This window comes from Peromyscus californicus, unplaced genomic scaffold (assembly GCF_007827085.1).
Source record: "Peromyscus californicus insignis strain IS unplaced genomic scaffold, ASM782708v3 Scaffold_6__1_contigs__length_162567912, whole genome shotgun sequence".
Taxonomy (NCBI): Eukaryota; Metazoa; Chordata; class Mammalia; order Rodentia; family Cricetidae; genus Peromyscus; species Peromyscus californicus.
The window spans coordinates 98639936-98655551 of record NW_026294584.1 but is presented as its reverse complement, the minus strand read 5'-3'; the positions used below and the strand labels follow the sequence as shown (position 1 = coordinate 98655551).

The following is a 15616-nucleotide window of genomic DNA, read 5'->3' as shown; positions in this document are numbered from 1 at the left end:
GCCATCACAATATTTCTCAAATCCCAAGCATTCCCAGCAGCCCAAGAAGCAACTTGAGCTCTGGCAGCCACAACTTCCTGCTTCTGTCTCCCCAGACCCTGGCACCTCCATTTTACCAGGTTAACTTGCATTATAGCACAACTTCCTGTTTATCATGTGGACTTCCCAAGTCTATGACTCCAGTGCTCAACTACAACTCAGGAAGTCTTCCTTGTCTTAGCCCACTCTGACTCAGGGATGTCAATCCCACGCACATATACATGCAGCCATCAGCACAGCATGGCCCCATCTTAGCATCCTTTGGGAAGAGATGGAGAACCCTTATATGGATTTAGCTCAAGAACACTGAGGACATTCCTTCCCCTCCTCCTGGAGATGGCTCTTTGGCCCCTGCGGGTGTAAGGAGCGCCATGTCCCCTCTTCAGTTCAGTAGGCAACATGGCAGTTGATGTTCCCCCTGTGGGGAACACAGGTCATGGCGCAAAGAAATAACTCTCCACGGCAGCCAGGATACCAACAGGCCAAGTTTCCTCTCTACTCATTGACCATCCTTTTCTCTCAGCTGAAGTGCAGTGCTGAACCCATAACAGTAATGGCGAGGGAACTAGAAGAGCAAGAGAATGCCAGTGGCCATCAGTGTGGCACGTTTGATGGGTCAGCAAATTCACTGGCCTTGAGCTGCGACCTGTGTAGAGGAAGGGCCGGGACTAGGGCCGGGAGCTCCAGGTGCAGTTCTGGGGCTGTGTTTCCAGAAGCAGGGTCCCTGAGCAGGAGAGATCCCCAATGTATTGAGTTGGAGAGTCACACAGTTTCCCCGGGAGCCAGGACTTACTGCTTACCTCCTTTGACAGTCTCTCCATCCTGGACCTGTTTGGCCTCTCTGTTCCTGTCATTTGGATCAAGTGTGGCTTACCCAAGTGGGTACAACGTGAGAGTATAACCATCTTTGTTTGTGCCTGTGTTAGTGTTTTGTGTCTGATTTCCCCCGGGGATGTGAACAAACCTCTGTTGACACTGTACAGGACACCAGGACAGACCAAAGAAACGATTCTCTCGAGTCAAGTTTAATGAAACAGTTTACTGGAGTTACTTAAGAGCATGGGTGATGTGAGCTCGAGGCCTGCCTGGGCTACAGAGTGAGTTCCAGGAAAGGCACAAAGCTACACAGAGAAACCCTGTCTCGAAAAACCAAAAAAAAAAAAAAAAAAAAAAAAAAAGAACATGGGTGACCCAGGCAGCTACATTAATTGAAAGCCCGCCGCTGCATGGGTAAAAGCACACAAAATCTGCAACACTGGGGTTCCTAAGAGACTTCTCTCTGCTAGAAAATGTTTACTGCTTAGGTGACTTTAGGGAGAGCTCATGAGAGCCCTTTCCTGAGTCTTCCAAGCCTTTGTCAGCCCTCCATGAGAGGATGTTTCAATTCAGACCAAACACTCCACCCACTCGAGATCTTAAATTTTTACGCACCCTCTTCCACAGCTCTCCTAAGCCTTGGAGCAGACGGTATATATATACATCTATTTTCTCCTATTTATCACTCAATATTGGGCTGTACCAAAGGAACAGTCACTTATTCTCAGCAATTTGACAAGTTACAAGTTCCTGATATAACCACCACCCACTGTGAAAGGTCTCCCTTCATACTGAGGCTGGTACAGCAGTCATCCGTGGGCATAAACAAATGTTTATTAAGTGGACACATTATACTTAATAAAAAAAAATAAAACAATAGTGGTCGTCTCCTTGCTGGGGCCTATAACCTCCACAGCCACAGGACTTTGTGTTGACCTGAAGTACTCCCTAGGAGTTCCCTCTTTGGGACAGGCCTTCAGTTTGATCAGAAAGCAGCTGTTGGCACACATAACAATGTCACTACTGTACCACTACGTACATGGTTCTGGCGTGTAACAGTGTAGCACACAGGGTCTGGAACCAAGCAAGACCATCTGTAACAATCCCCCCCCCAGCAGCCTGCGTTGAGCCTCTTGGCACTGGAAATCCAGTCTGCAGACAGAGATCCTCCAGCCCACCTCCTGCTGGACTCCTCCATGTCTGAAACCGAAGCATGTGATTCTAGTGTTGACATTCAGCCAAAACCAGTGGCGACATCATTTGTGGTTTGGGGGGACCTCAGGCTTCTCCTTCCCAACAGAGGCTGCCTCCACCTAGCACTGGAATTTCCACCCCACAACCTCAGTTCTGAGAATGCCTTTGTTCCAACTCCTGAATTGCATTAACTATTGTCTTATCTGTAAGACACTTAGGCTTGGGCTTATGAAACCTGTTTACAGAGGATAACCAGGATCACTGGACGCCACTGCTGCCCAACTCAAGCAAGTGTCAGTTGGTTCTGGGATTCCTCTCTAGAGTGATCTATTCATGACACTTCTTGATTCCATAGCCTCCTCCTGGATCCACAAGGATGCTCCATGTTTGGAGCATTTAGTTGTGGTTTTCCACAAGACCAGGACCAAATAAGACCAGGGGGGATCACTACACCCAGGAGAGGTCATTCAAAATGTCTCTCACTGCACCAGAGGTCACGCCCCACCCCCACCCGTCCCCCCTCCCCACCCACCCCCATCCCCTGGCACAAAGGTGGCTTAGGAGTAAGTGAAGTGTATCACTGCTCCAGTTCTCAGAGGGGACAGGTCACCTTCCTCCCCTTGCCACAAAGGTGGCTTAGGAGTATGTGGTGGTATTGTGTTCCCCAAAATATTGTGTACCTTAATAAACTTATCTGGGGTCAGAGAACAGAAAAGCCACAAGATACTTAGGCTAGAAAATGTTAGCACACGCCTTTAATCCTAGCATTCCAGAGACAGAAATCCCTCTGGATCTCTGTGAGTTCAAGGCGGCATTGGAAACAGCCAGGCATGGTGACTCACGCCTTTAATCCCAGAAAGCAGCCTTTAATCCCAGGGAGTGGTGGTAGAAAGCAAAAAGGTACATAAGGCATGAGGACCAGAAACTAGAAGCATTTGGCTGGTTAAGCTTTCAGGCTTTGGAGCAGCTGTTAGTTTTTCGGCTGCGTTGTGTTCTTACCCTGCAAGGAAATGCCACGAAACACGACAGAATCCGCTAACAAGAGTTTTATTAAAGGGACAGAGAGTGAACAGGCCTGCGGGAAGCACGTGTGTGGAGAAGAAGGAGGAAGAAGAAGAAGAAACCGGGAACATGGCGCCGGATTTTAAAGGCTGGGTGTGGACAGATCAGCGTCACTATTACACGCAAGCGCGTAGATCACATGGCCACGTTGCGCGCCTACGTAGCCAATGGAACGTCACGGATCTTGGTCACGCAAGATGCCCTGACCCGGAAATGGCTATCCTGACCTGGAACTGGCTAGGTGGAAGTGTCTGTTGGGCATATGCGAACACGCCCGACCGTGGGGGCGTGTTGTAAACCTTTCATCCCTGACTCTTCCTTTTTTAAAAAAGAAAAAAATTGTGGTTGCCTGGGTATGGGGGGCGACGTTTCTCTCAAAGACTGCTTCCAGCTGAATAGTGGGCGTTGGTTGGCTCTTGGGGGGCAGGGGGATGAGAGGGTATCTTGTGAAGTCCTGGGATGTTGGTGGGCAGGTCCTGGAATAAAGTTCTGCCGTCCCCTTGTTCTGCGGCTGTCTATCCGTGCTGTGGCTGGGAACCCTCCGTGCTGTGGCTAGGAACCTTCTGTTTGACAAGACACTGTTGACATAGAAAAAGCTTAGAGAGAAAGAATCATTATTATTTTATTTTGGAGTTGGCATTTGTCTGAGGTAGATCTGGCCTGTCCAGATAGAGACATGTGATATTTACCTGAGGTAGATCTGGCCTTAGTACTCTGCTTAATTTTTATCTGAGACAAGCCTTATTAGAGGTAGTTTATTTAAGGCACCGGTTTCCCTTATTAGGTTAGCATTTAGGAAACGCAGGTGATCAGTTGGTGAGTATTGAACAATGATAGATTATTGTATTACATTATTCCTTACCGCCTGGATATTTTTGATGGTCCTTTTTGCCTCCGGCTCTGTGTGTCTACCTGAGAGACTGTGTCTACCTGAGAGACTGGTAGGGGAAAGGAATTGTTAGAGTCAGAAGAGTGAGTGGCTAGGAGGAGAAGTAAAGGAGCCGCTGGCGCGTCTGGGATGAGGCGAATATGTGTGGAGCGAAAGAAATGGACGCTCCTACCTTAGCTAGAAGATCCCTCCCCATTAAAGGTACAGGGCAGCTTGGCACCACTAAGAATGTGTGTGTGAGAGGGATGCCTCTGAAAATGCAACTGAGTGGTGGTGTCTGATGAGGTAGATAAGGCTGTCCCCAACCCCGACAATAGGGAGACGAGCAGGAGAGGTGGGCCTCCAAAACTCTCTCAGGACAGAGTAGGTAGCTCCGGTGTCCAAAAGGAACGAGATGGGGCTGCCCATTGACCTTTATAATTACCCTAGGTTCCCTGTGTGAGATGGGAGTGGCCGGGGCAGAAACCAGGCAGCAGCAGTCCTCGCTGTAAGCCAAGCCTACAAAGTCAGCTGGAGGGTGGTCTTCATCTGGCGTTCCTATGTCGCTTGGGACATTAGGACAGTCAGCTGACCAGTGACCCTTTTGGCAACACTTTGGACAAGGCTTTGTCGGTGCCCTTCATGGGCCGGTGGTGCAAGCCTGGGCCCAATGGCCTTCTCTCCCACACTTGAAGCAGGGACCAGATGACTTTCGGGGAGCCGGTCGGGCAGTGCTTGCCAGCATCTGGCAGCTCCTTTTATGGGCTTTTTCATCTCTACCATGTAACACCTTAAACGCTATCACCAGCACATCTGCCTGTGGAGTTAGAGGGCCGTTCTCCAAACGTTTAAGTTTATCCCTAATGTTAGGGAAGCTCTGTGAGACAAACTGGGTTATTAGCAGCTGCCTGCCCTCAGGGCTCTCCGGGTCTAAGCTAGTGAACTGAAGTAGAGCCTTGGTGAGCTGCTCTAGGAAATGAGACGGATTTTCGTCCTTATCTTGATTAACCATTTTTAGTTTTTCATAGTTTACTGGTTTTAGGGCAGCCTTACGGAGACCTGTCAGGAGACAGGTAATAAACCTATCTCTGGCTAGACAGCCACCCTGGGTGTTATAATCCCAGTGTGGCTCTCGGTCAGGAAACGCCTCAGCTCCTGGTGGGTGTGAGAGGTTAGTTTGATGAATTTCGTCTGCATGAATCCTAGCCTGCTCCCAAACCCGCCTGCGCTCCTCAGGAAGTAAGTTATTAGAAAGTATCATGAATATATCATGAAAGGTGAGATTATAAGATTGAGTTATATATTGAAACTGTTTAATAAAGGCAGCAGAATTAAAAGTATAAGAACCCAGCTTACTTTCTATCTGAGAGAGTTCTGCTAGAGAGAATGGAACATGAACCTTAATCAGTCCATCCACATCAGTCACCTCTGCAAAGGGAGAACAGTGGAAAGTTTTGGATGGCTGGAATCCGACAATTTAGCAGTCCGAGAGCGGGTGATAGGAGGAGTGAAGTTTGGAGCTAGGGCAGGGCCTTTGGAACCGGCCGCTGCCGAGGAAGGAGCAGCTTTAGAAGAAGAAGAATCCGGAAGGGGAGCGGAAGGAACAGTTGTTCTAGGAGTTGGAGCTGGAGGTTGAATAGGTGGAGGTTCGTTAGCAGGATCTAGAGTCAGAGATTCCGGAGTCAGAGAATCCTCCGGTTCAGGCATAGCCAGGAGCATATGATCAGGAGAGAAGGAATCCAGAAGAGATGGTTTAGCACTGAGAAAGAAAAAACGCTATGACATAGGGCAACTCTTTCCATCTGCCTGAGCGCTGACAGTAATTAGATAACTCCCGTAAAATATCGGGATCTAAGGAGCCGCTCGGCGGCCATTTTTTGTTGTTTTCTAAAGCATACTTTGGCCATTTTTTAGAACATAGACGAGTTAGCTTAGGAATCTTTATGTAAGGCATTAAACTGAGAGGTTTTAAAGCTTCAACAAGACAGCCTAACGAAGAGGAAGGACTAACAGGGTTGGAAGCCTTGTTTCCCATGTCTGCAGCGGAGAGGCAGAAAAATAAAAAAGATAAAAAAACAAACTTGATCCGGAGCCAAGGCCCCAGGCGTCCCCAAGGCCAAGGACGGATCCCGGGCACAAGCCGCTCCTTGGCTCGTCAGCCACAGAAGCGGGGGCCCCTGCCACGTGAGGAAAGGATTCCCCGGGAATCCGGACAGCGTCTGCCGCTTCGTCAAGTCGGATGAACGTGTCGGCCCCACGTGGCCCCCAGGACGCACCCAACGGTGGTGGTCCCAACGCGAGAAATATCTCAGGCTGCAGACGTGGGAGAGGGCTAGAAATCTCAGGCCTGCGATAGGGGCCGACCGTAGCCAATGAAGACCGTGGCCAGGGGTTACCCCGGTCTCAAGAATACTGGTGAGGTACCGGTTGTTCTCACAGATTCAGGAAACCGTTTACACTGGCCGAAAAATGGGGGGGACTCACCAATCGGAGAAAGCGGTGTTGCATGGAATTTCTGCGGTCAGGCAAAATGGAGAGCGGTCTGTCGCGTACGGAGCAGAGTGTTGCAGTCCCCGGTTTACGGGTTTCCAGGCGCAGGGCGCCCGGAAGCGCCCGCTCGGTTTCGGCACCAAAATGTTAGTTTTTCGGCTGCGTTGTGTTCTTACCCTGCAAGGAAATGCCACGAAACACGACAGAATCCGCTAACAAGAGTTTTATTAAAGGTAAAGGGACAGAGAGTGAACAGGCCTGCGGGAAGCACGTGTGTGGAGAAGAAGGAGGAAGAAGAAGAAGAAACCGGGAACATGGCGCCGGATTTTAAAGGCTGGGCGTGGACAGATCAGCGTCACTATTACACGCAAGCGCGTAGATCACATGGCCACGTTGCGCGCCTACGTAGCCAATGGAACATCACGGATCTTGGTCACGCAAGATGCCCTGACCCGGAAATGGCTATCCTGACCTGGAACTGGCTAGGTGGAAGTGTCTGTTGGGCATATGCGAACACGCCCGACCGTGGGGGCGTGTTGTAAACCTTTCAGCAGCAATTCAGCTGAGACCCATTCTGGATGAGGACTCAGAGGCCTCCAGTCTGAGGAGACAAGACCAACTGAGGATCCGGCAAGGTGAGATAGCTGTGGCTTGTTCTGGTACTCTGACCTTCCAGCATTGACCCCAATAACTGGCCTCGGGTTTGACCTTATTAATAAGAACTGTTAAGATTCATGCTACAGGAGTAAGTTAAGTGTATCACTGCTCCGGTTCTCAGAGGGGACAGGTCACCCTGACCCATGACTGTGCTGTGCCTCTACCAGAGGAGGCTCTGTTTCTATGCAAGCCTTAGATTTTTCCTAAGTGACAAGTTCGGTGTCCCAGGAAAACCTTTGCTCCTTTCTGTGTTCATTTTGGCCTCTCCGCAAAGATCCTACATCTTGACTGGGCTGCTGGAACTTCTGAGACCACCTAGCTGAAACTGATAGCTGATGGACTCATATAGGAAATGTGTGCAGTATGGGCTCAGGCTGGGTTCTGCGCTGTATTATCACAGCACTAGAAAGATCGAAGAGTGACTTAAAAGGGCAGAATGGGAGCCGAAGCCAACACCCACCTCACCATCAGCAAGGCTGGATCTGAAAGGAAGGAAAAATGAGCTCCTGTGACGGGCAGCAGTAAACTACCAGGGTTTGCTTGTTCCTACAGCAGAGCGAACTGGAACCTCAGAGACAAAGAAAATGATCACATCCCTGGTTCCCAAGCAAAAGGGAGAAAGTAAGTAAAGTGAAAGATAGAGAGAGCCATTAACCTCATGGTTATGCTGGCAAAGTACTCGTCTGTCTTCTGGAAGCCCATGGCCTGGTAGAGAGCCAACGCGCTATACTGCACAATGCTAGTCTCAAGGACAACGTCCCTGTAGCCCTGGTCCCGTGCAAACTGGAGGACAGTTCTGACCAGGGCTCTCGCTATCCCCTGTCCTCGATGCTGTGAGGACACAGACAGGCGAAAGAGCTGCAGCTGCTTCCTCCCTGATGGGGGAGCCTTGACTGGCAGACAACCCACTATACCCACCACCTGGTCCCCAGACTCAGCCACCCAGAAGGAGCCATGTGCATTCAGATAGGACTTAGTGATGTCAGCCAGGTCTGTATGACAACATGTAGCCACATACTTTCTGCAAAAAAGCCAGACAAGGAGCCACAGGCAAAGGAGCACGAGGAAGCTGCACACTGTGGCCAGGAGCCAGGAGCCAGACACCAGGACTATGATTACAAGCACCCCAAGTAAGGGCAGGAGGGTTTGGGGCAGTGTCAACATATGACGGAAGGTGGCAGGGACATGCTCCTCCATGCCCCTGGAGAACAACTCCAGGACCCTTGTGTGGTCCCTCTCCTGGTACTGGCGGATGTGATAAGGAGCCATGGGGAGACTTCTGGATCTCAAATATCAGTGATCACAAGGAACATTGAGACCTTCTTGCACAGCTTCCCTGGGCCCTGCAGGAGACAGAGGAAGCCATGTCAGTCTCCCAACCCCCTCCTAGCCTCCCAGAAACCGGGAGATTCCATTCATGGGTGTGCCTCTGTCAACACCCAGGAGGAGGCAGGAAACTACTTCTGTGAGAAAGCATCAGGTCAGCATCATCTATGACACACACACACACCCGCCCACGTTTCCTCCCTTTTCTAGCCATGTGACCCTGGGACATGTCCCTTGACCTCTCCGAGCCTGTGCATCTTCATCTGTAGATCATGGTAAAACAACACCTGGTTTCCAGGTTGCTTTGAGGATTTAATCCAGTAAGCTATGTGCAGACCCTTCCCTGTCACACTCCTTCTCCGATTACAAGCTATCTGACCTTTGGTACTGAGGTGGCACACTGTGGAAAGATATGCTGTTCTGAGGTCTTTGTTTCCTTCTTCAGGGTCCAGACACTGAAAACTCCTGTATTCCTAGGCGCACGTTTCAGCAAATCCTCTTTCCAGCAATTGGGAAGATTTCGTCTACACAAAAGCAAAGGGTCAAATCAAAAACACTCTGCCCATGGGTCCTCAGGAAGGTTGTGGGACTCCAGACCCACAGAGACCCCCAAGTCTCACCTCTCTGCCCTCTCACCTGGTACTACAGATCCAAGAGTGTCCAGGATGGCCTCAGCTTCTGACAATATCCAGGAGAGCCTACCAAGGCCTGATGAATCTCTAGGGAGCAGATCTGGCTTGGCACTTCATTGGCTGACTCCTGGACAATCATAAACCAAAAGTCAAGAGCTGAAATGTGACACGGGCCGGGCGGTGGTGGCGCACACCTTTAATCCCAGCACTCGAGAGGCAGAGGCAGGCGGATCTCTGTGAGTTCGAGGCCAGCCTGGTCTCCAAAGCGAGTTCCAGGAAAGGCGCAAAGCTACACAGAGAAACCCTGTCTCGAAAAACCAAAACCAAAACAAAACAAAACAAAGTGACACAGGAGGGAATCCTCATCTGTTCATCTCCTGACCCCCACAGGATTCACCCGGAGAAGAAGCTGGCTCCGGTGGGCCCCGAGTTTCTCACCATTGTAGGAGGCCTCCCCTTTCCTGTCCCCTTCACAGCATCTTTCCACCCAGAACACACAGCTGCTGGGAGAGGCACGTGCTCATGACAAGCTGGGCTTCTCTCCGTCTCTGAGCTGTGGCTGGTCCTAGGACAATGGATCCTGACGGTCCAAACTGACTTCCTGCCCTCCTCACCAGCATGCCCTCACTCGACCACCACGTTAATGCATCCGCTTTGCTGGATGTGTCCTTTTCAGCCCCTGCAGGACTTGTCTAGCTAACAGGCCCCACACAGTGGGCAGCTTTGAGAGCTTTGGCAGCTCTTCAGAAGCAAGACATCATACTCCTCATGCAGATTAGCTGAGGAAGTACCTCAACAAGCCAGGCAAGAGCAACACAGAGGGGCATCCTTTTCATGCAAGCTACCCCTGTGAGATAGATGCTCTTGGCCCCAGTCCTAATCTACAGATCAGTGAGGGCCCTGCTGTCTCCTCTCATGGCTTCCTGAACAGGGTCACACTGCAAGCCAACTTTTGTCTGCTCCAGTTAGCTTGGGCCTGCTGGGGGCAGGGCCAGTGGGCTCTCTGGAGAAAACAGACATAAGGTGGGGTGGAGCCTTACATCATAGGAGCTCCTCAGGAGTCATGTGTGGCGAAGTTGGGGAGCCCTTGGGCATGGACCTAGGTGGCATAAGCAGGGCTACAGACAGGGATGATGGGTATAGCACGGGGTCATGCTGTAAGCTGGCACTCTTTTGTAGTGTTTACTGGGCCTATGGTGAGCTCTAAGGAGAAAGATAGGAGGCAGCCTCGGTGGGGGTCTTACACTGAAGAAGATTCTCGGGCTCATTTTGAACTTGAGAGACAGAGAGAAGCCTTTGGAACTTCAACACTGCAATAAACACCAGAGGATGTGGGGGAGGGAGCTAGTGAGGTTTTCCAGGAGGACGTGGGGTCAAGACTCTGAGAGAGGTTAGTTAGCCTCTGCCAGCAGGAGAGAAGCTTCTCAGGCCAAAGGGAGAGAAACCGGGATTCCTGAGCAGAGCTAAGGAACAGCTTGTGAAGGACGTGGTCATAGCTTTTGGGGAAAGACACCTTACATGGATTCTGAGGGGCGAAGGGTAGGCTGTAGGGAGGAACGTGGGAGGGAGGGGAGAGAGACCACGCCAACTTCAAGTTTATGTAGCAGGAACCCTTACAAGGAGCGGATAGCCAGCCTTTTAACTAGTGAGATGCACGAACTGTGGGTATGTTTATGAGACTTGATCTATATGTGGTCTCTTGTTCTCCCGGAATTGAGTCCACGCTGCCTAATAAGGATGCAGGACCTGCAGAGCCAGGTCCTTGCCTCCCATCACGCATTTTCTTGCTTTATTTTAGAGCGGTGTCTTGGTCTTGTGTCACTCACCGGCTGCCTTCGCAAAGCCGGGGTTTTAGCTCCAGCGTCCTCTCCTGGAAAACTCACTGTCCTCAGGAATGCCTGTCACTGTTGAGGGTGTTCACCTGTCCCCAGGCCGCTAAGCACCCTGGGGCTCCTTCTATGTAAAACACCGCCCCCACCTCCCCCACGTGGCTCTCCTCCCTGCCTCCTCCCGAGAGCCCCCACTCGGCAGAGTCCAGGATGTTCTGGAAAAGGGCAGTGAATCTTCCCTTGGTGAATATTTTTTCTTTTCATAGACAGAACCTGCGGGTCTCTAATGAGAACCATGACAATGGCTAAGAACAAAGGCACCGCTCAGAACCTCATCTCAAAAGTTCCACCATTGCGGGAAGGGCACCTGTTTCTCTCCGGGTCAGCCACCTAGGCTCAGCCGTGAGGACAACTCCTCAGAAGGAAAGTGCTCTACCTGGGAGGGCACTGGAGGCTTCCGGAAGTGGCGGACTTGTTTCCGAGGGGGACGATCTTCCGGGACTGAAGGTGAATTCTGCTCTCAGAGCCTGGCGCGAGCGAGTGCTCCTCCTCTGGTGTTGACACTTACCTTGTGTGATGGCGCACAGATCACAGATCCCCCAGCCCACGTTTGCTGCGCTCCCTCCGAGCCAGGGCTGGAGAGCACAGGCAAGGGGTGCGCGGGCTCCGCGGCGCCCCCTGGCGGCAGTGCCCGAGCTGAGGCGCCCCCTGGCGGCAGTGCCCGAGCTGAGGCGCCCCCTGGCGGCAGTGCCCGAGCTGAGGCGGGAGGAGGGAGCCCAGGGACTTGTGCCCAGAGCAGCCCTGGGAAGGCAGCCTGCAAGAGACAGTGCGTCTCTGCTATCTAGGGCTTCACGCATAGCAGCCACACAGCCTTTGCCCTCAGTCACGTTATTTTTAATTTTTTTTTGTTTTGTTTTTTCGAGACAGGGTTTCTCTGTGTAGCTTTGCGCCTTTCCTGGAACTCGCTTTGGAGACCAGGCTGGCCTCGAACTCACAGAGATCCACCTGCCTCTGCCTCCCGAGTGCTGGGATAATTATTTTTAATTAAAAAGCACATTACAGCTTTAAAAGTGTATAATTCTGTGTATTACAATGGCCGTTGAGGTCATGTTTTGAAAATAGTCCGTAAGAATCATGAAAAAGCAGAACACCTGGATTAGTGTTACCCTCACACAGAACACATATTCATGTGTGTGAAGGCGTCAGACTCTAATTCTTTCTACTATCTTTGGTAGATTGTTGACCCGTGTCAGATATTTGTGGCTACCAACAAAGGACTTCGTCACTACAAACCGTGAAAATGAAGAGGAAAACTACTGAAAATGTGTTCAAGCGTTCCAAGGGAAAACTAGTGTCTGAAAACAGAGGAAGAACATGGCTGAGGAAGAAGGCAGGTCAGATGTTTCAGACGTAGAAAACATTGGTGCCTTGTCTTGTTTTGCTATCAGGGGTTTTGAAAACTATCTCAACAGTCAACACTTCAACTCTGGTAACATTGTAGAGGTCTGGAACAAACGATACCGAACATCTCACATGGAAGGTCATCGAGTTTCTCTAAAAATCCTTCCTGAGATAAGTACCTAAGAAAACAAAACCGGTTCGGGCTGGGGAGGTGATGGAGTGGGCAAACTCTTGCTGTACAAGCATGAGCACCGGGCTGGGATCCCCAGCATCCAATCACAGGCCGCCTGTACAAGCATGAGCACCAGGGCTGGGATCGCCAGCACCCAATCACAGGCCGTAAGGAAGAGCCACCTGCCTGTAATCCCAGCATGAGGGAGGCAGAGTTCCAGATTCCAGAGACAGATGGCTAGCCCGTCTAGATGAATTGTGAGCTCTAGATTCAGCAAGAGATACCTTGCCTCAAAATCTAAAGTGGGAAGTGTTGGGAGGGAACACCTGCAGTCAACTCTGGCATCTGTGCACACGCACCCCTCTACACATGCCTGCACATATGCTTATATGCACATACACTGCACACACAAACCCCAAAAGCTTTATACATCTGTGTTTTCATAATAATAGATGAGAATCAATGCTGTTGTTTATTAATAACCAACCAATTAATAAAAAATTAGCCGGGCGGTGGTGGCGCACGCCTTTAATCCCAGCACTCGGGAGGCAGAGCCAGGTGGATCTCTGTGAGTTCGAGGCCAGCCTGGGCTACCAAGTGAGTTCCAGGAGAGGCGCAAAGCTACACAGAGAAACCCTGTCTCGAAAAACAAAAAAACAAAAAAAAAAAAAATTATTTTTTTTGGATTCTTATTTATTTAGCATATAAAATAATATAGCTTATGACATTTTCATATATGTTTATCACTGGATTTTGCTTGTATTCATTTCCTAATAATCTCTTCTCTATTTGGGGAAGTTTTAAGAAATATTAATGCAGTTTTCAAAATTATGTGGAAAAATTTACCTGGGAGTATTTATAGATAAAAAAGAATCAGGAGGTGCAGGTTTGTGTAAAATATAACAAGAAGTGATAGATGCAAGCGTTCTCTACATTATTAAGCTTGGGCTGTGTAGTGATGGAGTATGAAACTCTCTCTTACTTTCTAAGAGAATGGAACTTTTGCTGTACCTCACGGCCAGAGTTGATAATATACCTTGAGGTCTCTTAAGACTGCCATTCTACTATGTACTCCAACTGTTGATTTAACCTTCCTTTAAGAGAACAACGTGTTTCTAAGCTAGCACTCTGAAAGGACAAGGTCATGTTCAGTTCAAGTGCCAAGACTGTGAAGCACCTGGCATCTCCCAGGCACGCTGGAAATGAACTCAGATCTCAAGGTTCAGCGGTGGGAACTCACCATTACCATGGCCAAGGTTGATGAAGTTGGTGGGGGTCATAACTTTTGTACCAGTTCCTTAGCTGAAATCTTCCCAGAAAATCTAAGTCGGGATAGCTTGTGAATTGGAGAAAAGGTTTAGAGGAAAACACATGGTCTTTATAGCTCAGAGGAGGGTTCTGCCCATGCCAAGTAGAAAAGCCATACAAAAAATAAGCAGATGCACCTAGAAGCCATGCCGAGAGCAGTGCGTAACACCATCCTCAAGACTTGGTCCTCCCGAGTGGAATTGTGGGTAAGAGGATCTGTGTGGAACTGGATGGCAGCTGGCTCCTGATGGTTTGTTTAGACACAGCCCAGCAGAACAATGGAGCACAAGGTGGAAGCTCTCTCTGGTGCATTTAAGAAGCTCACAGGCAAGAAGTTAATTTTGAATTCCCAGAGTTTTTGGTTGTTAAAAAAAAAAAATGACTGGATAAAGTGTCATTCATAGTTGAGAGAGAGAGAGAGAGAGAGAGAGAGAGAGAGAGAGAGAGAGAGAGAGAGAGAGAGAGAGAGGACAATGTAATACTCATCCTTACGGGCCTTGGATTTCCCATGTAATCAACTTGGACAGCCTAAGCTAATGTATAGCTGCAATCTTTGTTTTGGTTTGTTTTTTTTAAGACAGGGTTTCTTTGTGTGGCTTTGGAGCCTGTCCTGGAACTCACTTTGTAGACCAGGCTGGCCTCGAACTCACAGAGATCCACCTGCCTCTGCCTCCCAAGTGCTGGGATTAAAGGTGTGCACCACCACCGCCCGGCTGTATAGCTACGATCTTAAGTTATGTACCATTATGTACCGTTCCGTGCCCCTGACCCAGAAAATGCATATGTATCATTTGCTGAAAGCAGCATTGTAAAATTTACCATAAAGGTTGAAAGCAACATTTATGGGTATTGGTTGGTAAACAATGATGTTTGTTATCTGGCTCAGCTGGGATCAGGTGGAGACAGTGACTTAATCTTTTGTAAGACTGTTAAAGATTTCTGTGAGGCAGCAATCCTCAACCTGTGGGTTGTGACCATTGGAAAACACATATTTCCAGTGGTCTTAGGAACTGAGAAACTGCTCAGTAGCAAAATTATAGTTATGAAGTAGCAACAAAATAAATTTATGGTTGAGGGTCCATAAGACCATCAGGAATATGTGTTTTCCGCTGGCCGTGAGCACCCCACGTGTTGAGAACCACTGCAGTGTAAAGGATTCCATTCCTTCTTCATGTGGCGCTTTCTGTGCTGTTCAGTACTTAGAGAGTTAAGTCCTTTGTGATGGGCAGACACCCGGACACACAGAGCTCAACACACATACACAATCATCAGACACACACAGACAGAAGACACAGACAGGAACAGAAGATTCACAAGAAAGCCTTCAGGCAGCAGAGATCCAGACTTACGCAGCGGAAAGACAGGACAGTAGACGAGAGGAACAGGAAGTAGAGAATTCAAATCCGGACTCCATCTTGGTTAAATGACTCCAGGGGAAGTGCTTTTCTTTCTTCCCCTAATGTGATACCTATGCATTATCTGTAACTTTGAGTTAATCACTAACGTATATAATCCATGCAGGGCTGGAGAGATTCCTAGGAACACTGCTGCTCTTCCAGACAGCCTGGGTTTCACCCAGCACACACATGCTGGCTCATAACTATCCATCATTCCAGTTCTAGGAGATCCAATGCCCTCATTTGCCTTCCGAGGGCACAGTAAACACACCTGTGGTGTTCACACATAAATGCAGGCAAAACAACACTCATATACATAAAATTAAAACATAAGTCTTTAAAAATAAATAAATGAATATTAAACTTATCAAGTACTGGTAGAATGTGGTTTGAAGTTGGTATCTAAATGTATTTTAAAATGGAAT

General features: G+C 49.3%; 2 protein-coding genes and 1 pseudogene across 6 annotated transcripts in view; 2 read left to right on the top strand and 1 right to left on the bottom strand.

The window, feature by feature from the left end:
• Nucleotides 1-1058: 1058 nt before the first annotated feature.
• Nucleotides 1059-11612, bottom strand: LOC128099968 (N-acetyltransferase family 8 member 2-like). 5 transcript variants are annotated; one of them, XR_008214625.1, is made up of 5 exons: nt 11350-11599; nt 9089-9211; nt 8832-8976; nt 6464-8469; nt 1059-5738 (listed from the first exon to the last, which is right to left on the bottom strand). XR_008214625.1 is itself a non-coding variant. In XM_052721928.1 (5 exons), the coding sequence occupies exons 4-5, from the start codon at nt 8393-8395 to the stop codon at nt 1333-1335; spliced, it is 420 nt and encodes a 139-aa protein (XP_052577888.1). In that variant the 5' UTR covers nt 8396-8469; nt 8832-8976; nt 9089-9211; nt 11350-11604; the 3' UTR covers nt 1059-1332. The 5 variants fall into 5 exon arrangements, 4 of the variants coding, with proteins under 4 accessions (XP_052577888.1, XP_052577887.1, XP_052577885.1 ...); XM_052721928.1 differs by having other exon boundaries at nt 1059-1403; nt 8047-8469; nt 11350-11604; XM_052721927.1 differs by having other exon boundaries at nt 1059-8469; nt 11482-11612.
• Nucleotides 11093-15616, top strand: part of Tprkb (TP53RK binding protein) — a 31828-nt gene continuing 27304 nt past the window's right edge. The window contains exons 1-2 of the mRNA XM_052721923.1: nt 11093-11420; nt 12149-12307. The gene's annotated coding sequence lies outside the window, so the exon portion shown is untranslated. The remainder of the gene's footprint in view (nt 11421-12148; nt 12308-15616) is intronic.
• LOC128099707 (40S ribosomal protein S7-like) lies at nt 11490-14176 on the top strand (annotated as a pseudogene).